The following is a 23,670-nucleotide window of genomic DNA, read 5'->3' as shown; positions in this document are numbered from 1 at the left end:
AAGAAATGAGAGCCTACGTTGCTTAGCTAATGGACAAACAGTACAAATGGTAGAAGGATTACATGATATGGCAAGGATAGAATCATGTAAAAGTTTTATTCTGGAATTGGAAATGTGACTTAACCTAAAATACCAAACATCAGAAACATAATTTTTAAAAGGACTTAATGCAGAAACATTATCTCTAGGTGGAATGAAAGTCTGGACAGCAGGTGAATGTCTCCTTGATTTAGGCAGCAATAGATGAAACAAGCAACTCTTTTCTTCACCCAAACCAATTGTCCTCCAAGTGAGTAAGTTCTGTATGAAACAATGTCCAAAAAGAAAAATAATGCAACAATGAACATTGTGAAGAAGTTTACTAACATAAATGAGATTGAATGAAAAAGATGGAACATACAAGACATTGGTGAGAATGAAGGAGTCAGAAATTTTGACAGTCCCTATGTGAGTGACTTTAACAAACTGACCATTAGGCAACTTAACATTTCTAGACACTTTTGAAGTAATGGAAGTAAAAAATGATATAGAGCTAACCATATGATTTGTAGCCCATGTGTCTATAATCCAAACAGAAGTTTGAACATGCATTTGTGAATGCAAAGGTGAAAATACAGAATATTGTTGGTTCAAAGAACTACACTATGATGATGCAAGATTACCTACCATGTTTGAAAACAAATGATCTTGAGTAGATGAAGCAGGACCTACTTGATTGGCATAACTCACATCATGATTTAGATTCTCTTGTGGTTTGATCAGATCAAGCAACTGACAAGACTGATCTAGAGTAATATGTAGTATAGGTTCTGCTTGAGATGTTTCCTGAACTTGATTAGTAGAGTAAGTAATTCTGCTTCTTGGTTTGTAACCCGGTGGATATCCATGTAACTTGTAACACTTGTCAATTGTGTGGCCAAGTAAACCAAAATGAGTACAAGTGGGGCGTTCCCTGTGGTTATATGGCTTGGAGAAACGAGTTGGAGATTTAGGAATGGCTTTGGAAATCAAGGAAGTAGGCTCAGAATACAAAGGAATGTTACGAGAGAAAGCAACCAAACATTGTCTTTCTTCTTGAAGAACCATAGCAAAATTTTTATTAATGGATGGAAGAGGATCAATTAGAAGGATTTGACCTCGAACACTTGAAAATGAATCATTTAGTCCCATGAGGAACTGTAAAATATATTCTTGATAATGAAAATCAAGAATAACTTTCAAACCACCACAAGTACAAGTAGGAAGAGGACGAAAGCTAGAGAGTTCATCCCACAAACTCTTAAGCTGAGTGAAATAGGTACTTACAGAATTTGTACCTTACTGGAAAGAAGATAGTGACCCCTTGAATTCAAGCACTCGTGGTCCATTGCTGTGGCTAAACCTCTCAGTCAGATCACTCCATATAGCAGATGTAGTGTTGAGAAACAGAACACTGTTTGCAATCTCTCAGGAAACAGAATTCAATAACCATGATGAAACCATGTTATTACATCGCACCCAAGAACGCAAGTTAGCATCACCTACAGATGGTTTGGGAAGACTTCCTTCCACAAAACCAAACTTGTTCTTGGCCACCAACGCCATATCCATTGATCGTTTCCATGTGACAAAGTTGTCACCAGTCAAATGTTGAGAAACGAGAAGAGTGCTAGGACTGTTTGCATGGTGAAGAAAGTTTGGACTTTCTACAGAATTCTCAGGAATGGCTGTAGAGGATGCAAAAGCCAAAAGATCATTAGCCATTGCAGGAGATTGTTTGAGAAAAAAAATAAAATTGGAAAGGATGTAAACAGGAAAAGCTTTGAAGGAAGTTTAATGGCGGAAGGATGAAAAATAGGGGAAGGCAAGGAACTCTTATGGCTCCGATACCATAACAGGAAAACAAAATGAAAGAGAAGAACTAATTCTCATTTACTTGATAAAGATTACATTGAGCAATGCTCATTTATACTAGATTATCAAGCTAACTAATAAGAAACTAATCTAACTGAATTTATTACATGTGATGCACATTTAACACGTGCATGAAGAATAACAAACCAGCTACCAGCTAACCATCTTCCTAAACTGTAAAGCTAACTAAATAGGTTAGTTTAATACAGTTTGATAGTAATTATGATGATTTGGGATCCACCTATGGCTGTGGGAGGCCATTAGGTTTGGATTAATTTCAACCCTTTAACGTAGTAGTTCTACGTAGCAGATGCATATGCACGTTGGGCTCATGGTGGTGGGACCAAAGGGAGGGCTGGCAACCAAACTCCCCGGCGATCTGAATGGGGTGCCCTTCCACTTCCTTTTCGGCGTAGGCCACGACCCTTTAATAGGAGATGTTTACTTCACAAAATTTAGTAATGTTTAATTACTAGCTAAGGTACTTCTAATTATCACATATATCTCACCCCAATTCTCTTATAAGTACGCAATGTTTATCCACCACTTATTTCAAAAGCTTAAATTGATAGAAATAGCTAAATTTAACTACTTAATCATCACTCAAAAAAAAAAAAAAAAAAAAAAAAACCTCATTTAGTGACCCATGAATAGTGACGTTTTTGGTTTACTGTTCACGGGTCACTAAACATGGGGTTTGAAAGTCTTGGGTAGGGCCGTTTACTCATTATTTTAACAATCTTGCTCATGTGTGGGCTTAAACTCGGTTTGAACTTTTGTCTTATATATGGTTCTTATTATTTTAACACTCCCCCTTACATTAACTTTTGTCTTATTCCAAACTCATTTTTAATAGGTGATGCTCAACACGTGAAATATTTAATTTAAAATAGTGAGTGAATTGACGGAGTCAAGGTTGAATTTCAAGACTTTTAGAACATTTTCTATAATGAGATAAAATAATATTGAATTATTGTGTCTGTGCACGCAAATAGTTATTTATTTATTTCTCTGTCTATATATAGCTTTATTTAATGTAAACCATTGCTCTAACTGGTATACTTTCTCTCATGCAAAGATATCACTTTGGCAGTAAACAATGGCGATGCAACAGGACGTTTATTAAAAAACGATCCATTGAAAATGCAAGTTAGTGTGTTGTAAACGGGGCTTTCCGGAGCCTCCGGTGTTGCAATTAGCGCCGATGGTACGTTTGTTCTTGTCGGAGAGCTTATGGGTAACAGAATTAAGAGGCTTTGGGTCAAAGGTCCTAAATGTAATACAACCGAAACTTTCATAGAGTTCCCAGGAAGAGTAAAAAGAATAAGGAGAACCGAATTGGGAGATTTTTGGGTGGCAGTCAATGTAGTAATAAATCCGGTTACCAATGTCACTCTACCCACCGGGAAAGGGATTAGTCCGTTTGGCACTGTTTTGGAAACAGTGACAGTTGACAAGGAATATAACAACACCAGAATCAGTGAAGTTCAAGAGCATCTTGGGAAATACTATGTTGGATCTCGACATGTGAATGTGAATTTCGTTGGTGTTTATGACACCATCTAAAAAGTCTTGAAATACCACTACTAAATAAGAGTTGAACTTTTAGGCAAGAGGGGAAGTGAGTTTCGTTGAAGGCACAAGTGAATCGTCTCTTGTTAGGAATTGTGCATTAAACTCTAATAAGTTTATAAAATGTTTTTATTTAAATTGAATAAAGTTGTTTATTTACTGATTTATTTAATGAGCACATATAATCTATTTAAATGTATTTCTTTTGTGATTATACTATGTCATGTATATATATGTGAATGGTCCATAGATTGAACTACCCTGGGTTTATTTATGTATCACCACAAAAGATCCACATGGTTTGTAGTATGTATAGTAAGTAATACAATAAGAATCAGCTAGCTAGCTAGGATGCATGGACTAGCATAGCACATATATATACTACAAAAAAAGGGTCCAAATAGTGATGCCTAGAACGCGATGCTTCAGAAACGTCAAAGATAAGGGGTTGCTAAATCTGGAATATGGACGTTTACTGTTCACACAACCCCCCTTTAAAGCGTCGTTAACGACCGCTTTTTTTGTAGCGATATAAGTAGAACACCATTTAATACCAAGTCAATGGTGCATTTATTCACTATAATCATCAGAATCAATCAAAAACTGTTACATTGTCTCTAAGGGCAAGGGGAAAAGTTAAACACACACAAATAAGAAACAGATTAACTCTCTGGTTATTAATTTGAGACGACACAAACATAAAAAGAGAGAGTAGCAAGTAGCTAGGAAGTAACTATCAATACCAACGGAGCATTGGCATGACAAAGAACTTCATCTGTCCAAGGCTGCAATGAATCCCATCGTGTTGCCCGCAAGCAAAGTAGTGAGGCTTCCACTTTTTGAGCACAAACTCGAAGCCTTGCCCGCCTCCTTGTGTCACGTCGGCCAACATCTCCGCTCCGGTTAAGTTGCATGTTACAAAGCTCCGAAGGTTTGGTAGCAAGTATACGCTGTGAGGGATTGTGGTATTCTCTGTTGGTGGATCATACTTGAAAACTGCATGCATGCAACATTAACAATGATCATATATATGTAAATTAATACACGTTAAAGAATATAGATGCATGATGACTAGAAAAATGGGGGGAACGGGAACATGTAAGCAACTCTCACCTAAAGTATCATTTAGGTAAAAGGGGCCATTTTTGAGAGCCCAATCAGTGTAGCTAAAGTTGAAGTGCCAGCCCTCCGATCCACCAACAATGATCTTGTTGGGGGCTTGTGTATATTTCGGGTACTGATAGGAGCCCGACTGCCAATCCTTGTTGGCCATACAAACTGCCAACGTGGAAGCAGCCACAATCAGGATGAGACACCTTGCAAAACTGAAACCACCCATGTATATGATCTTCTATATATATCACGGTGCAACTTTAAGGAAGATTGAAGTTAGGAGGCTGATAATTCACAACGATAGGCTAATTAAGAGGTATTTATAGAGGGGAGAGGAGAAAGAAAGGCTCGTGCAAAACGGCCAAATTGACCATTTTTCTGGGTTGGTAGGTAAATGTTTGAAAATACAATGCGAAGCTCATTTTTGTGTTCAATTTTCCCAACATTTATAATAAAATGTTGATAAATGGGTTGGTAACAACGGAAATAAAGGGGTCAGCAAAAAATGCTATAATCATTGTCCATTATATATCTTTAGGCCGGAGGTATGAAATTGACCAACACAAACACAAACTCAACGCGCAAGGGATATTTAGAAAGAGTGGGGTATTAACCGAATTAGGTTGACATAATGGTGATACATATAGTTTCATTGCACATTATCATTTGTTTTGTAAAATATTTATAGTAAAATAAATGGGTACGTTTAGAATAAAGAAATGATAAAATATATTATTTCAACTATTTTTCAACCATTTCTAGACAGTGAATGAATAAATTCACTATTAAATTTGTGTGGGACCCATATGAATTCACGAATCTAATAGTTTGTCTATTAGATTTGTATAAAAATATGGTTGAAAGAATATATATTTGACATTAAGTTGACTTATTTTTTTGAGAAATGATAGAATTTATTCTTTTTTAACCATCTTTTAATCATCTTCATAGTAAATGAATGAATTCACAAATTTAATGGTTGATATATTGAATTTGTTAAAAAAGATGGTTGATAGATGGTTGTGTTGTGTAACATGTCTCTAGTTTCCTTGTAAGAATATTTCTCATTGATTTGATTGCCATGTTGTATTTATTAAGGCGAAAAATGATTGGTGTCAATATTTTGCTCATAGTTTTTTGTCATATTATCCTACAAATTCAATAGATCAAACCTTAGATTTATGGAGCCCACCATTTACTAATGTGAGGTCTACATAAGTTTACAAATCTAATGGTTGAATTATAAGATAATATGAGAAAAATATGGGCAAAATATTGACATCAATAATTTATTAAGGCTTTAATTTTTTTTTTTTTCTTGTATGCTTCTCTTCCTTATTTAGTGTAATTTAGTTTTGTTTTTTTTGTTTTTTCGCCTCTATGTGAATAAAGATCATTGTAATACAGTTTGACATACTTCAATATTCAAATTGTAGCCTTACTTGTTCTTCTCTCTTTCTCTATCTACTTCCGCTATAATTTTCATATTTTATAGTTTATATAAAATACTATATGGTATTAGAGTTGAAAAACTCTAAACAGATAAATATCACAATTTTATACGGAATTAACGGATATTTATCAAAGCAAACAATTACCAAAATATAAACAGTCACACACAAAGATTTTGGTAACGAAGAAGAAACCTTTTAGAAAACATTCTAAAAGTAAAACCTTTTCGAGGCAGCCAAACCCAATAAATCACTATCAAAAGATTATCCAGAGATTACAGACACTAGGAACACTTACAACCCTTTGCAAGGCCTTGACTCTGTAAGATCGACAAGCCTCCAACTTGTCTCCTCGCCCACAATATTCTTCAACGTGATTCTCCTTTATCGGACCCTTCTGATAGACTTCAATTAAGCACACAATCAAAACTAACAAAAATCCTCTAAGAGGAATCAATTTGGCTTACAACAAAATAATCACTCAAGCACAACCTTACACGAACTCTCTGGAGGTGAAAATTCGTACTTCTCTCTTCTATAATGATGTATATATTCCCCCGACAAAACTCTAGACCTAACCCACTTAAAATCACGTTTTTTGGGCCTAAATCTTACGGGGTGTCCGAACAGGTTAATGTGCTGTCCGGACAGGCCTTTACGGAGCAGAAACAGAGTTTCTGGAAATGCGGTCCGGACCCAGGAAAGGCCTATCCGAACATGGCATGCAATGGGTGAAACAACATTCTGGAAATGCTATCCAGTCTTAATCAACAGCTACGATCGATGGGTGTTTGTGGTCCGATTGAACTGAAATTTTGCAGGAACGTTCATAACACATGAATCTACATTATGAACGGTGGAGATTGGATTCTGAGCATTCGATACTGGTGTTTGAGCCCGTGAACAATAACCTCTGTATTTTGAAACTGAATTAAGTCAACACAAGAACTAACAAGAGTCATTGTTTTCTTAATGCCTCTCATAAACCTCCATTCTTCAACTATGCAATTTCTCACTTAAACGTTTCTTTGGTGTTTTTCATTGTTACAGCAGTACTACACTAAACATTTTGTATGTTGAGGTTCGTTTTTTTTTTTTGCACTTGACAAAAATTTGTTGTTCATCTAATTAATCCAGCCCGCGTCACTTACAATCTATGTCGCTGCCTTCGTGTGCCACACGCGCCGCTGTGTCTCCTACATTTGATAAAGCAATTTCTACAATCAGTTTGCTAGCCGTAGATCAGCTTGAGCAAATATGTGATTATCTATAGGACGCCATTAATTAGAAGAGCTTGTGGCAATCTTTTAGGCTATAAGTACTGGTAGAGGAAGGAAAGGTACTGTGTCGTGATCAACACGTGTTGTTTCATACAAAAATATATATCTTTTTCTTTCTTTTTTTTTTTCTCATGTTCCTTGATATTCTTAATAGAAATGTGTGAAAATTATTGAGGAAGAAAGGACATGGAAATTTGAATAATTTCTATCACTTTGAAGTATGTCTGATTAGCAGGAAATTTAAATCGATGGGCCTTTGGTTTTCAGTGAAGATCTAAAATGAGCACATCTATTTTTTCATGAGTTCTGTTTCTCTTTTGTTCAGTGCTTAGTCCATGTCGATTTGGTTGTGGTTGATTTCCTCTTTTTTTTTTTGTTTGTTTTGTTTTGTTCTCAATCTTTTACGTAGATAAAAAGTGTGATTTAACTCATTGATACCAAAAGACAGTCATAATTGGCAAAAGCAAAAGAAGCAATTGTCACTTTCTTTTTTAATAAAAAAAAACACATTATTTATCATTAGGGAAGACATAGTCGTCAATGATATGTAGCTTTTATAGTTGTCCGTGATGTACATATTATCAGCAACAACTTTGTATTGTTGTTGCTAATAGAATCATTATCAGTGATAACAATCGATCGTCACTGAAAACTGATAATATATATATAACGAAAACAAGTCGTCTGTCGTAAGACATTTTTAGCGACGATCTGTAATGCTATGAATTTTAGTCATTGCAAATAAGTTTTTAACAACAGTGCAAATGCAACTACATAGTGAGGACTTTTGGATCCATCTTCTGTGTAATGATATGATAAAAAAGTGATCATAACTTTTGCTACAAGTATCAGAATCACTTATACGACCGCACTTCAGAAAGCTTTCTCACTACTTTATGCCTTGCAAGTGCATTTCTGGGTTCAAAATCCATCTTTTTCGCTACCAAAACTTTATTTTAAGTTATTCTCTACCATTTCTAGGAAATACAAGTTTCTTATGGGGTAGCTAGGGTTATATCATGGATTTTCTATCATTTATTTTCCAAACATCCCTAGTTCTCTACATAACATAATATCTTATATATTCTTTTTCCTCAAATTTTCTATTTCTTCTAACTTAGCAGCGGCAGGCAACAGAACACCAATTAATTAATATATAGCAAGTCACTTGTGCATTTATTCACTGTCATCTGAATCAATCGAAAGCTGTTACATTGTCTCTAATTAAGGGGAAGGAAAAAAAAAAAAAAAACACTCAAAAATAAGAAACAGTGACTAATTTGAGACGACAAACATAAAATAAAAAGAGAGAGTAGCAATTAATTAATTAAGTGTCTCGTGTATTAACTATCTAAACCAACGGGGCATTGGCATCACAAAAAACTTCATTTTTCCAAGGCTGCAATGGATGCCATCGTGCTGCCCGCAAGCAAAGTAGTGCGGCTTCCAGTTTTTTAGAACGAACTCAAAGCCCTGCCCACCTCCTTGTGTCACGTCAGCCAACATCTGCGCTCCTGTTAAATTGCACGTCAAGAAGCTCCGAAGGTTTGGTAGCAAGTAGACGCTGTGAGGAATTGTGGTATTCTCGGTTGGTGGATCGTATTTGAAAACTGCATGCAAAAACAATGTTGTCATCGATCATATAAATACACGTTAATATTATATTTCTCATATATATATATATATATAGATGATCTCTGGCAAAATGGAGGGAACATGCATGTAATAAACTCACCTAAAGTATCATTTAGGTAAAAGGGACCATTTTTCAGTGCCCAATCAGTGTAGCTAAAGTTGAAGTGCCAGCCCTCTGATCCGCCAACAATGATCTTGTTGGGAGAATGTGTATATTTTGGGCGAGGGGACTCTTTGTTGGCCGTACAAGCTGCCAAGATGGAAGCAGCAACAATCAGGATGAGACTCTGAGCAAAAGTGAAACCACCCATGTCTTCTTCTATCAGAGTGAAGAAGTATTAAGACTTAAGAGGTTGATGATTCAAAAAAGGAAAGATTGTAAAATCAGATCGATGTTGGCAGTATTGATAGAGATAGGTTGAGAGGTATTTATAGAGGGGAGAGGGAAGAGAGAGAAGAGAAAGAAGGGCTGGTGCAAAACGGCCAAATTGACCTTTTTCTGGATTGGTAGGTAAATGTTTGAAAATGCAATGTGAAGCTCATTTTTCAGTTCCATTTTCCACGAGACCTTTCGTTATTATTATTATTTCGGCTTCTTTTACCTCCTAGATGCTACTTTCCGGCCACGAGGAAGCAGTAGCCAAACACATTTTATATAAATCCTGATAAATGGGTCGTTGCAGGTAACAACGGAAGTTAATTCTTCTTTGAACCAAAAACGTGGTCAGCAAAATATGCTATGATCATTGTCCATTATCTTTCCGAGGTATGAAATTGACCAACACAAAGTCAACGCACATCCCAAATTTACAAACAGTGGGGCTTTACCCGAATTCGATCGACAAACGTACGTGGGTGAGGACTAAGGTAAAGCTAGCTAAGAAAATTGAGTCATGCTATGCCGCTGCCAAAGCGTAGGACAAATATTAAAAAAATAATAATATATATATATTGTTAAATTTTTATGAGTTAATATTTAGTTTTTAATGCCTCAAAACTTATTTTTTGATTTAAAACTAAAACCTAGAGGTGGAAAATTAACCCTTTAGGGATGGTATCACCTAAGAGAGATTCGATTATCTTAAATTTGGTACTAATACCTCAAATTTAGTTTTAATACCTCAAATTTGGATTCTCCTTTAATATCTCTCTTCTTCAAGTTTTTTTTTTTTAAAAAAAAAGTGTCAGATGTCTGACGTTTGACTGCCTCATGGCAGCTGAAAATCTCTATTCAAGAAAACTGGTTATACTTTGGCTGAACCAATGATGACAGTTTCATTGCACATTATCATTTGTGTTTAATTAGTAAAACTACCGTAAAATAAATGGGTTTGATCTTTTTGGCTGTAAAACAAGCTCAACCGTCCGAGTTAGGGTTCCATGTGTCACCATCAAATTTTTTATGGACAAACTAATGGTACATATGAGAGTTATTCAGAATGAGGATTATCTCCAATTCATTTGAACTTAAGAATATACGGTTAATTATATTTGAGAAAAGTAAAAGAATAAGAATACCTCTTAAATAGTGGATCATTTTCAGTTCAAAGTTCCATATGGCACCAGCCACCTTTAGGGTGGTTTGTGGGCCATCCCTAGGGAGATCAGGGGGTGGCTCGCTGCCATCCCCGGCCCATGGGGGTGGCGCGCGGCCACCCTTGGAAACCTCTGGGAGTGGCTCGCTCGCCACCCCCTCTCCCAGAGGCAGCCCTCCCTTTATTTTTTATTTTTTTAATTATTTTTTATGTGTGTTTGGGTGAGAAAGAGAAATTTTGAAGTTTTTGGATGTGTATGGTTGTTATAAAAGCAAATTTTGAGCGCCAATTTTTTTCAAAATTACTTAATGTCATTTGAACAGACACACTGTTCAAACGACACCTTTTCGAACTTGAATAGTAATACTATTCAAACGTTGCATTTCATGTGTGAATAGTGACACGAGAATAGTAACACTATTGAAACGTTGTCTTTCAAAGCGTAAATTAATAGTGACACATGAATTGTAACAATATTCAAACGGCGCTTTTCACGCATGATCTAGTGATTCACGAACAATAACACTTTTGAAACGTTGCATTTCAAAGCGTGAATAGTAACTCTATTCAAACGTCACTACTTGATGAATAATGTTTGAACAATAAAATGACACTAAAACGGTTTTCAAACGTCACTAATTAATTGGGCCTTTTTTTTCATTTTTTTTTTTTTTAGTGCCAGTTTTGTGAAAAAATATGCATATGTTTAAAAATACACTTTGACCTTGAAAAGCAGCTTTTCAAAAGATTGAGATCGAATTTATGGAAAAATGGGCTCACATCACACATAAATTAGCAATCAGTTAGCTTTATTGCTGAGTCATGGACTCGCTTTTCAACTTGTGAAATTGTGAATGTTACAGAAATTGTTGAGGACGTCAAGGAGGATCCCTATGTGAGTCTAGATTTCTACTTGCTTTTGTCCCTAAGGGATAGCTCAATCGACTGAAAATTATGCCTCATGAAGCGGAGGTCACTAGTTCGAATCACACCCCAGCCTTTGTATGGACATGTTAAAAAAAAAAAAAAAAAAAAAGATTTCTACTTGCTTTTCAACACAATTTTACAGATATTGTTGAGGAGGTCGAGGAGGATCCTTATGTGAGCCTAGATTTCTACCCACGGGGTTAGCACAGGAGACCTCAACATTTGATGGGCTTACTTTTATTGATATCATGAGCCATGGTTATGAATGTCGTTTTTGTGGCAATTTAGGGTTTGTACAAAAACAATATAGTCTAGAGTAGAGTTATGTAATGACATTCAATTATAAATAAGATGTTAATTTATTCAGTTTAGAACTCATGTAGAAATGCTTTAATTAAGTTTGTGGTTTCAAAGAAAAAAGAAACACATGAAATCTTTTGATAAGAGAATGAAAGAAAAGTAGTTTTGCCACTTGGAATATGAGGGTATTGCAATCTTTGCATTGGCTAATAAAACACAGGGCTAGGGGCCTGGGCTTAGAAGATGAGGTCTCTACTAAGGAAAATAGGGCTAGGCCTACTAGCGGGTAGCAATCAGAGCTTTTTGGACAGACCCAAAAAGAATTAGAAATTTTGATAACTGAATATATTTTTACGGCATTTTTGGTTGGAAAACTATAAAATGTTTTTATTTAAGAATGAAAAAAAGATATACGATTACAAACGACACCTAGAAAGGAGTTGAATAGGTGTATGCAAATAATATGCGGAATTAATAATAACGAATCATATAACCAATTATTGACCAAAATATGTAAAGCAATGACACATATATTTTGGTGGCTAAGAGAAAACATTTTAGAGAACTTTCTAAAAGTAAAACATTTTCGGGGCAGCCAAACCTAGGAAATCAGTCACAATAGAATAACTAAAAATTACACAATGTCAACACTTACAAAACCTTTGCAACTGATAATCCCGTGTACTAGAAGAGTGACTCACTTGCCCGCTACTGCAGTAGTTCTCCCAGAACCTCTAAAATGTTTCTTCTATGTGATCTCATTTACCAGAACTCCGCTAGACTTCTATCTGTGATGAAGGCACACCCTAATGCTCAATATCTTAAACGTTCTCTTAGCAGATGTAATTCTTATGTGAAATTCCTTACAATTTCGTACATAACAGCTCTCTGATGCAGATCAGATCCCATTCGCGCACCCTCTGGTACTGCGCTTGATCTTGCGATCAAGCGCCCACTTGTGCTCGATCGCACCTGTAACTATGCTTGAGCGCACATGGGAGGCTTATGTTATTTTTCCGCATTTTATTATTTTTTAGCCGACTTTATGTTGTTGTTTTATTAGGGTTAGGGTTTTGGGAGTCTTTATTTCGTTATTTTATTAGGTTTTTTGGTTTTGAGGGTATTTATGTCATATTTTATTAGGTTTTGGGTTTTGGGCTATAAATATATGCTTATAGCCTCCATAGAAAAGCAGTTTATGTTGATTATTGATTTTTATTAATGAGAATTACTCATAGTTGAGTTTATTCCTCTATTTTCCTTCAAAACTTAGAGAGTATCTAGTTTTGTCAAGAAGATTTTTTAGATCATTGATAGAATCAAGATCTAGAAGTATTTATCCGCTACTTATTGATGTTCTTCGCTAGCTGCAGCCCACTAAGTCACACTGCATTAGTTGATATCAGAGCTCAATTATTTTCCATGAATGGGGAGGAGCAACTGCTTTGCAGACATGAACGAGGTGCACGTGCGCACAGAGACAGCACGTAAGGAACAACCGGCAATTCGCTTGCGGCACATGAGTGGTATTGGGCCGAACGGTTTTCGTCGCCAACCAAGACAGCGATTCGCGGAGGCGGAAGGCAAATTTATCGCTGAACATTGGCAACACACAGAGGATCGATTCAGGGTTATGAGGCATCAAATTGAAGACCTCACTACCCAATTATCTAACTTGTGTGGTCAACATGGGAACGGATCTATAAACCTGTTTGCGGAGCACCGAATGCACGGACGTCAGCACCTTGCGCAAGCTCATGCTAATCGGCGGGTGAATAGATTCGAACTCAATATTCCAGAATTCAACGAGGATTTAGAACCTGACGAATTTATGGATTGGGTGTTGGCTGTTGAAGAGGTTTTTGAATTCAACGAGGTGTTTGATGAACAACGAGTCTCTTTGGTGGTACACACATTCCAGGGAAGAGTTGGTGCGTGGTGGCAACAACTGAATAAAATTAGGATGCGGCAAGGCAAATTGAAGATTAATAGTTGGGAGAAACTATTGAAATATATGCAAGTCACTTTCTTGCCCCATAGTTATACCATGGGCCAAAAGTCACAAAATTATAGACAAGGGTCTATGGCTTTGACAAATAAAATAGAAAATTCCTACAGAAAAAAGGTATTTAGGGAAACATAGAACGAGGCGAAGAGTCCATGACAGGCCAATTGGACCCCTACTTGCCAACTACAAATCCATAAACTGAATCCATATTCTATGGAGGAGGAAAAAGAATCTGTGGATGAAGAGTTTTAGGAATCCAATTCATTGATGAAGAATTCAAACATGAAAATGTTGCAGATCCTTCACTAGAATTTTTGGATTGCGATTTCCCACCAACCTATGATGACGATGTCAATGAAGAAGAGCCAATTGAAGGACCTTTGGCATCCGACCTAAAGGACGAGTACGAAGAGGATGTGTTTTCTCCCATGTTTGGCGGCCTCTACCCCGAAGAAGATAACCAAGAGGAAGAGTACGAAGAAGATATTTTTCTCCCATATTTGGCTACCTCTACCCCGAAGATCATTAATTGGAAGAGGAAGAGCCCACATGTAACATCGCCAATTATGAAGAGGTTAATGAAGACTTTTCAGGTGAAGTGCCTAATTATAATGATGAAGGGGTTGATTATGATGATTTCCTTGGGGTTGAAAGTATTTTAAATTCTCCTAGTAATGATTGTGGTGACTTCTATGCAGTTGAGGAGAATTATTTATTCACAAGGGCAACTACGACTAATCCATTCTTGAGTATCCTCAAGGCGCGTGGAAGGGAAAAGGAACGAACGAAGAATGGCAAATCTGAAGTATTACCAAATGGTGTATGGGGCATTCATGACAACCATCAAGGTATTTCGATGATGAGAAGTGTCAAGTTTATTTTGGGGTGTTGCATTTTCTTGATCTTTAGGAAGGGCGAATGGAATGAGTTGACTGGGCATCCGAAGGACCGTGGAAAGAACCGGCCGAATTTGAGGACGAATTCTCTCCAACCTAGGGGGAATGATGCAGATCAGATCCCGTTCGCACACCCTTTGGTACTGCGCTCGATCGCACCTGTAACTGCGCTCGAGCGTACATGGGAGGCTTATGTTATTTTTTCACATTTTATTATTTTCTAGCCGACTTTATGTTGTTGTTTTATTAGAGTTAGGGTTTTGGGAGTCTTTATTTTGTTATTTTATTAGGTTTAGGGTTTGGGGGGTATTTATATCATATTTTATTAGGTTTTGGATTTTGGGCTATAAATATATGCTTATAGCCTCCATAGAAAAGCAGTTTATGTTGATTATTGATTTTTATTAATGAGAATTACTCATAGTTGAGTTTACTCCTCTATTTTCCTTTAAAACCTAGAAAGTATCTAGTTTTATCAAAAAGATTTTTTAGATCATTGATAGAATCAAGACTTAGAAGTATTTATCCGTTACTTATTGATGTTCTTCACTGCAACCCACTAAGTCACGCTGCATCACTCTCTATATATAAACTACAAGAAAACCTTGTACTAGTTGAAATTGGAAGAAAAACAAGTTCTAGTTGGAATAGGATTCGTCCTATCTTGAGTGACGATTTTGGCATAGGGAACGTACAAATTACAAAAATCTTTCACAAATATTTGTATAATTTTAAGTTAGCTTTCCAATGCCACTGGGTTCACCTCAATCCGATTCTTGAGCCGAAAGTTATGGTCCAAATACAGAGACATGTGCAGGATACTGAATTTAATAAAATCCAATTTTAACTCTAATTAAATAATTCTAATTTGCTCATTTCCTTGATTTGATTAAGCTTAACCACATCATATAGGTCTTCTATTATGATTGGTTAGGCTTAATCATATCTTTTAGGTCTTCTCTAGACACAACAATGTATGCAATGCAGACAGAATTGCATATGAATGTATTTTGTCGTTGAATTTGGCAATTCAAAACCCAACAAAGAAAATAAGGTTTAAGGTGAATGAAAATCATAATAAATTAATATTTTGACAAAAATGAGTTTTTGGAACAACATTCTAAATTTCAAATCTGTATGATCTATAGATAAAACAGATTGAGAAAGTTAAATTCCTTTTTTTTTAATAAGGGGGTAGTTTAGAAAATGCTAGTTGGACTATTCTTTTTCTTTTTTGTTTTGAACAAAGATGATTCGCATTGATCAACTCAGAGGATCAAAATGATCACAAAAAAGGAGGAACTTCTTCCCTTCTTACAATATCACAAATACTAGGTGGAATTTCCTCCAACCAGGTAGAATCTAGGACATGGGTTGTAGGCTGGTAGCCATCTTTACTAGCACATGAGCAGCAACATTGGCATCCCATGATACATGGATAAAACCAGCATTCTCCAAGTCCCACAATTCTGATTGTATACCCTCCACCTACACGTTGCCTAAGATTGTTTAATGAAAAGCAAATGAATGAATTATAAAGATTTGGATGATGAAGGCACATGTGTGGAGAGATAATTTTGGCCCCAAGAAATGTTTAAAGATGAATGAACTCAATATCGAAGTTGGGATGCATGGAAGCACAACTACTCAAGGACGTTGTCATGAAGGTGGTAATCCATCATAATGTTGTATTGCCATGCCGAGTGCACCTAAGTTAATCGATAGTTAAGAGATCTCTTGTGCCTTTCTTGGACTTTAGGTATGAAGATCGAGGTTAGAGTCCTGTGACTCAATTTGTGAAATAGTATTTCTCTCCAAAAAAACATGTTTTTTTTATTGCTGCACAATGAAAATATTTTATTGCGAATGAAAAAAAATATTGAAGAATTATCAATACGTAAAATCATAAAATCATGAAATGGTTTCGTGGGATTCGGCCAATTGTCTTCATCGTTGGATATCATTGATCAGAAATAGAATTACCATGAGAATATTACTTACAAGTAAAAGGGTGTTTTCAAATCAATTGTATGGAAAAATAAGTTTTAAAGAAAATGAATATAACTCAAATGTTTAATGATTGGAGTTCTTTCTTACTGAGCCTTTTTTCCTTGTCTTTTTTTAAGGTTACAAGTGTTACAAGGCATGAGGCTCTTAGACTTTTTTTTAACTCTCTTTTAGTGAGTAGACCTAGTAGTGAGCCAAGTCTAGACGATCCATTGGAAGAGTGATTTGCTCAATTTGAATTTGATCTGGACCTTGACATGATACGTGAGCAAGCTGAGGCCTTATTGGATTCCACTCCTAAGAACAACAAGGTGGAAGAAGAAGATGAGCAAACCGAGGTTCTAGAGGAGCTACATCGGGAAAAGGAAGAGAGCACTGAGACTTCTTCAACATCAGCTCCTATTCCCGAATTACTAAGAATCCAAGAGAGAAGTTTGTTGAGGCTATGTGATGAGCAAATTGAGGACATCAAGATAGATGAATTTCCCGAGTATTATCCAGTTCATGATTCCCTCCCGGATGAGAAACTGTTGGAGAAAACTCAAAGTGGTTCTCTCCGATCTATAAACACTCGGAAGCACATTACAATAGAAAAGATTCATTCCCTTTGGTGCAAGAGAAGAAAAGACTGGTGCTTCAAGTTTAAAGTGCCACAGTCTGGCTGAAGACGTTAAACTTAGCGCTCATGGGAGGCACCCCATAGCATATCCTTTTTATTTTATTTTGTTTGTTTTATTTTGTTTTATTTTATTTTGTTTTTGTTTTCCTTTGTTACTTTAGTATTTTGCAAGGACAAAGTGTGCTTTAATTCAAGTTTGAGGGTGTGCTATGAGTCATATTATTCCAAACAGTTCGTCGATCTCCCGGGTAAATTCTTTCCATGTTATACACACATTGGGGACAATGTGTAATTTAAGTTTGGGGTTATGAGAGACATTTTACACACACTTTGTCCCATTTTAAATCATGTTTGTCTTAAAATTTTGGTTGATCTTAAAAATTGTGATTTGATTTCATTGGTGAGCTTAAAATTTTGAACACATGATCTGATAATTGAGTTTTTCAGTTTGGTTACTTGCTTAGGACAGTTGAGAATTCACATGTTTGATCTAATCTTACACAAGCACATTAGCACATAATTTGTGAGGTATGACATGAAGTCTGATGTGTGTATTTCTATGTCTTGGGTAAAACTAGATGATTTATTAGATGAATACTTTGGCATATATATATGTGATAAAAAGAAAAAAAAAATATATATATATATATATATATATATATATGTGTGTGTGTGTGTGTGTGTGTGTGATCATTGATAAGCTTTTCACTAAGTAACTGGACCTCTTGCATGCCTCAAAGCATTGAGTGTTCACGTTAAAATGTGAAGAATTTTGATTAGGTTAATGTCATGGTTAGTTTGGTTTCGTAGCCTTTTTGACTCGAGTTAGTAAGTTCTAGGGGCGTCTCTACACCTAATACCCTAAAACCATATGGTTTTGGAGTCATTGACTTAACACTCGTTACATGGGTCAATTAGAAAGCTTAAGGGAACCAAACATTGCACAACCTGATGAAAAAAAAAAAATGTCATTGTTGTTCATTCTAATAGGAATTTTAGTGAACTTTGAGATATTGAGACATTGCACATTGAAAATAATTAGAAGTTTCATATTTATGTGGTAGTTCACTTTACACTGTTTTCGAACTTGTAATGCCTTAGTATGTCTTTTGTAAGTGATTAAATTTTAAAATTCCAATTCATTGTGAATATGGAGTTTATTTTTTTAAGCTTGCAAATAAATGAAAATCATAGTTTTGAGTGATACCTTAATTTTTGGATAGTTTGAACTCTTGCATGATATTTGTGGGTAACATTTCTGGAAAACCCTCACGAGACTTCACTCGTCCACTAGGGAATTCCTAGAGGTTTAAAAGGCTTGTTGCATATGGTAAATGCAATTGTATATCCCACGAAAGATAGATTTATCTTTTTTTTTTTTTTTTCCATTTTGTTTTTAGTTTCGTATTGCTAAGGGACTAGCAATATGTAAGTTTGAGGGTGTATTTAGTGTCAAAATATTCATATTTTAACCCTTAAACTTATATGTGTTAATTCTTTAGTATTGTTAGTTTGTGCTATTTTATTTTATTTTTTTGTTTTTTTTTTTAAAGCGTTTCCGGAAAAGTTCCAAGCTTAAAGGGCAAATTGGGAAAACCTAGAAAATATGGTTAAGTTTAACAAATCATGGTTAAGTTTAATCGAATAAAGAAAATGATTAAATCGAAAATTTTCAAATTGGAGTCAAAATCGAATTGGATATTATGTTGGTTGAGCCCAAAACTTATTTATGGTATAACCACAAAAGATTCACACAATTTGTAATATGTATAGTATGTAATACAATAAGAAACAGCAAGAGCACGTACATACGCAGAACAAAAATACCAAGTCACTGGTGCATTTATTCACTCTCATTTCAATCGATCAAAAACTACCATATTGTCTTTAAGGAAAAAAAAAAAAAAAAAAAGATTGATTAACTCTCGTTATTAATTTGAGACGACATAAACATAAAATAAAAAGAGAGAGTAGCAACTAAGTAGGCAGTAACTTTCCCGTGTCTCGTTTTCTATATTATCCATCAATACCAACGGAGCATTGGCATGACAAAGAACTTCATCTGTCCAACGCTGCAATGGGTGCCGTCGTGCTCACCGCAAGCAAAGTAGTGAGGCTTCCACTTTTTCAGCACGAACTCGAAGCCCTGCCCACCTCCTTGCGTCACATCGGCCAACAACTCCGCTCCCGTAAAGTTACACTTTAAGAAGCTCCGAAGGTTTGGTAGCAAGTACACATTGTGAGGAATTGTTGTATTGTCTGTTGGTGGATCATACTTGAAAACTGCATCCAACATTAACAATTATCATATAAATAGACGTTATATATATATATAGAGAGAGAGAGAGAGAGAGAGATGATCTGGCAAAATGGGAGGACATGTAATGAACTCACCTAAAGTATCATTCACGTAAAAGGGGCCATTTTTGCGCGCCCAATTAGTGTAGGTGAAGTTGAAGCGCCAGCCCTCCGATCCGCCTACAATGATCTTGTTGGGGGCATGTGTGTATTTTGGGCGACGGGAGGCCGTACAAACTGCCAACGAGGAAGCAGCAAGAATCAGGATGAGACACTGAGCAAAAGTGAAACTACCCATGTCTTCTTGTATCAGAGTTAATTAAGTAGTACTTAAGAGGTTGATTTTAAAAAAGGAAAGATTGTAAAATCAGATGTTGGTATTCACAAAGATAGGTTAAGAGGTATTTATAGAGGGGAGAGGAGGAAGATGTTGAAGAAGAGAAAGAAAGGGTCGTGTAAAACGAACAAATTAATTGACTTTTTTTTTTCCTGGATTGGTAGGTAAAGAAAAACTCATTTTCCAGTTGCGTTATAAATCGCGTGGAAAATGTATCCAACAACGGAAGTAATTAAATTGTTGTTTGAACCAAAAGGTGGTCAGCAAAAAATGCTGTAATCATTAATGTTGTCGATTTTCTTTTTCGGAGGTATGAAATTGACAAACACAAAGTCAATTAATGCACAACCGAAATTTACAAATTAACAGTGGGGCTTTAACCGAATTCGATTGACAAACGTACGTGGGTGAGGACTAATTGAGGTGTAGCTAAGAAAACTGGATTATATATACTTTGGCTGACGTAATGATGATACTTTCATTGCACATTATCATTTGTGTTTAGTAAAATAAATGGGTTCATTTTTTTTCTGTTACAACATTGTGTGTGAGTTTTTTTTTTTTTTTAAAATCTGGGAGGCAGCATCATATTCTTTAGAGATATACTAGATGGATGTGAAAATGGCTTTTTTGAATGAGATTCTTGAAGGAGAAGTGTACATGAAATAACCTGAAGGGTTTTGTTACGATGAAGAGGGTGACATTGTGGGATGGAAAGAACAACAACAAGAAGGGATATATATTAATCAGACCATGAGTCTATCAAAAATTTAAGAAATCTTTTCAAAACAGTAGAGTTTATCTAGAATTTGAAGAAAAATAATGAAAAAATTCAAATCTAAAGCTTATTATTGATAAAAACTGAAATATAATCAAAATCTGCATTCTTGGAGCTATAAACATGTATTTATAGGCCCCCAAACTCCTAATTCTAATACTAATATATACAAAATAAGTCGGTTTTAACAAATCTATGTTGGCCGTCTGGACGGAACATACCTCCACCCAAACGGGCACCAAATAATTAAAGCAATGCAAGCTGAAACATAGATGTGTCGGGACAGGTAGAAGCTGTGTCCAAACAAGCATGTCCGGACATCCACAAGTCGTGTCCGGACAACCCGAATCCGTGTCCGGACAGGATTTTCAGGGGATTTCTTTTCGACGGCATGTTCGGACAACCCAAAACCGTGTCCGAACAGATTTTTCAGGGAACTCAATTTACGTGCCATGTCCCGTCCCTCTTTGTGAAATCCCTAGCTTTCTGGTCTACATCAACAAGTTAAATAAATCTATATATGGACTAAAACAAGCATCCCATCAAAAGTATTTAAAATTTCATAATGTTATTACTTCATTTGGCTTTACAAAGAACATTGTGGATATATAATTGCATATGCTAGAAATTCATTGGGAGTAAATTTATTTCCTTAGTCCTATATGTTGATAATGTCTTACTTGCAACTGATGACTTGCGTCTATTGCATAACACTAAGCAATATCTTTCCCAAAACTTTGAAATGAAGGATTTATGTGAAGCTTCTTATGTCCTAGGCATAAAGATTCACAGATATAGGGTTTCAAAAGATTTTAGGTCCGTCTCATAAAGCCTATATTGAAAGGGTTTTTTTAGAAATTCAAAATGCATGAATGTATACCTAATGCCGGACCCATTTTGAAGGGTGATAAATTTAGTTTAATTAAGTCAATTGCTAAAAAATGCTTTGGAAAATAAAAAAAAATGGAAACAATTTCTCTATGCATCTGCTGTTGGTAGTTTGATGCATGCATGCACAGGTTTTTTTAAGACTTGATATTGCATATACTGTAGGAAAGTAATAAAAATGTCGAAGAAATCCAAGAATTGAATACTGGAAGGCTACTAGAAAATTAATGAGATATTTACAAGGAACCAAGATATCATATGCTGACTTATAATTAAGCATGTTGACCATCTAGAAGTGGTTGGATATTTAGACACAGACTTAATTTGTTGATTGTCAAGACTCTAGAAAGCCATTTTCAGGATACATCTTTATGTTGGTGGGAGGTGCTATATTATGGAAGAGTGCCAAACAGACTATTGGAGGCAAAGTATTAGCTCATAGCATGCTTTGAAGTAATTTCACAAGTGAAATGGTTAGGGAATTTATTATAAGGCTTCAAGTTGTGGATTCAATTAATATCCAAGTTATTACGAATTTATTGTGAAAATTCAGCAGCTGTTTTCTTTTCTAAAAATAACAAAAGGAGGAAACGTATCGACATAAAGTACCTTACAGTCAAATAGAGAACTATGGAACTAGAAGTGTCTATAGAGTATACTAAGTACAAAGTTTACGATTGTAGACCCCACGACAAAAGGCTAGGGCTATCGATAAATACTTTTTTGAAAAATGTAGAGAACGTGGGATTAGTGAGCTCGCTTTATACTTGATTAAATTCTTGTTATTTACAATACTCTTGTTCATTGTTAAAAAATGTTTTTAAGTATTTGTTCCTAGTACTTAAACCCAGCATGACTTATTGGAAGTCATTCATAAAGAATCATATATACCACATAAGGATCTTATTAAGAGAGATTCATACATTGTAATACATAAAAGAAAATGTTGATATAAGAACATAACCGCCATGATTCGTGTATTGTATCTTTGAGTGATCAACTTGAAAGGTTGATTACTTAATTATGCTATATTCAATTTTAGTTATCCAAATGATTTTAAAGATGTGTCATGTGAGCCAAGTGAGAGAATATTAGAATACATCTCCTATAAGGTGTCTCACTTGATTTAATGAAGCAACTTTAAATTGTGGATAAGGGCCTTGGCCTATTTACCAAAGCTCCCATGTTTTGGTAGCAAGTATATACTGTGAGGAATTGTGGTATTGTCTGTCGGTGGATCATATATATTTGAAAGCGGCATGCAAAATTAACAATATTGTTGTCATCGATCATATAATTACATGTTATATTTCTCATATCGATATATATAGTTGAATACAGAAAATCCCAAGACAACAACAAAACTAAATGGCACAGGATTCAGATATTCAGCAATTGTTTCTCTGGATTGTTAGGAATTCGAACAAAAAATGTAAGAGTCGGTCTAGCTAGGACTCATTTGTCGAAGCAACCCGCCTCTTTATTTAGATAGGTACTGTTCAAATTGCTAACATCTTTACAACAACATTATGAGATATCTCGATCTAAAGTATATCATTAGATAAAAGGGGCCATTTTTGAGCGTTCAATCGATGTAGCTGAAGTTGAAGTGCTAGCCCTCGGATCCGCCTATAATGATCTTGTTGGGGAGACCTTGTATACATTTTGGGTTCTGCATGGAGGCACCTTTGAAAGGCTTATTAATTAGGATTAAGGCGGAACGGCCACCCTTTGTTGGTCGTACTAACTGCCAACATGAAGTAGTCACAATCAAAATGGATGCAAATTAATGTTAAACCACCCATATAAGCTTAAGGAAGAAAGGGAAGTACAGAACTGAAAAACTTTGTATTGATATAACCAAATTTGATAAATTACACTTACAATAATGTAGTATATATACTACAATTTGACCTAATGCAGAACACTACAAGACAAAATCAAATATTACAAAATATTCTACAACTAAGCAAATCTTCTAGCATGCTTTCTTGTTGTCCAAGCCAACCAATCCTTGAGCATCTTTCCCTCTCGAACATCTCTGATAATTACAGGCTGTATGCAGTGGAGAGATCTTCTTTGTATGTTGTCACAGGTGGACGTGGGATGATCCAAAACCTTCCATATTGGTTT

At 35.6% G+C, this 23,670-nt stretch overlaps 3 protein-coding genes and 1 pseudogene across 3 annotated transcripts; 1 reads left to right on the top strand and 3 right to left on the bottom strand.

Moving 5' to 3' along the window:
• The first annotated feature begins 2,136 nt into the window (after positions 1 to 2,136).
• On the top strand, positions 2,137 to 3,459 carry LOC132168908 (protein STRICTOSIDINE SYNTHASE-LIKE 11-like; annotated as a pseudogene).
• A 742-nt stretch (positions 3,460 to 4,201) lies between these two features.
• On the bottom strand, positions 4,202 to 4,804 carry LOC132168898 (blue copper protein 1b-like). Its single transcript, XM_059579988.1, has 2 exons — positions 4,579 to 4,804; positions 4,202 to 4,461 (listed from the first exon to the last, which is right to left on the bottom strand). The coding sequence occupies exons 1-2, from the start codon at positions 4,802 to 4,804 to the stop codon at positions 4,202 to 4,204; spliced, it is 486 nt and encodes a 161-aa protein (XP_059435971.1).
• Positions 4,805 to 8,656: 3,852 nt separating this feature from the next.
• Positions 8,657 to 9,255, bottom strand: LOC132168890 (blue copper protein 1a-like). The gene is made up of 2 exons (XM_059579976.1): positions 9,045 to 9,255; positions 8,657 to 8,919 (listed from the first exon to the last, which is right to left on the bottom strand). The coding sequence occupies exons 1-2, from the start codon at positions 9,253 to 9,255 to the stop codon at positions 8,657 to 8,659; spliced, it is 474 nt and encodes a 157-aa protein (XP_059435959.1).
• Positions 9,256 to 19,167: 9,912 nt separating this feature from the next.
• LOC132168044 (blue copper protein 1b-like) lies at positions 19,168 to 19,881 on the bottom strand. Its single transcript, XM_059579113.1, has 2 exons — positions 19,631 to 19,881; positions 19,168 to 19,519 (listed from the first exon to the last, which is right to left on the bottom strand). Exons 1-2 carry the CDS (start codon positions 19,830 to 19,832, stop codon positions 19,260 to 19,262), a joined length of 462 nt encoding a protein of 153 aa, XP_059435096.1. The 5' UTR covers positions 19,833 to 19,881; the 3' UTR covers positions 19,168 to 19,259.
• Between the last annotated feature and the right edge of the window lie 3,789 nt (positions 19,882 to 23,670).

Source organism: Corylus avellana, chromosome ca1, assembly GCF_901000735.1.
Source record: "Corylus avellana chromosome ca1, CavTom2PMs-1.0".
Lineage (NCBI taxonomy): Eukaryota > Viridiplantae > Streptophyta > Magnoliopsida > Fagales > Betulaceae > Corylus > Corylus avellana.
This window is presented reverse-complemented; position numbering and strand designations above follow the sequence as displayed.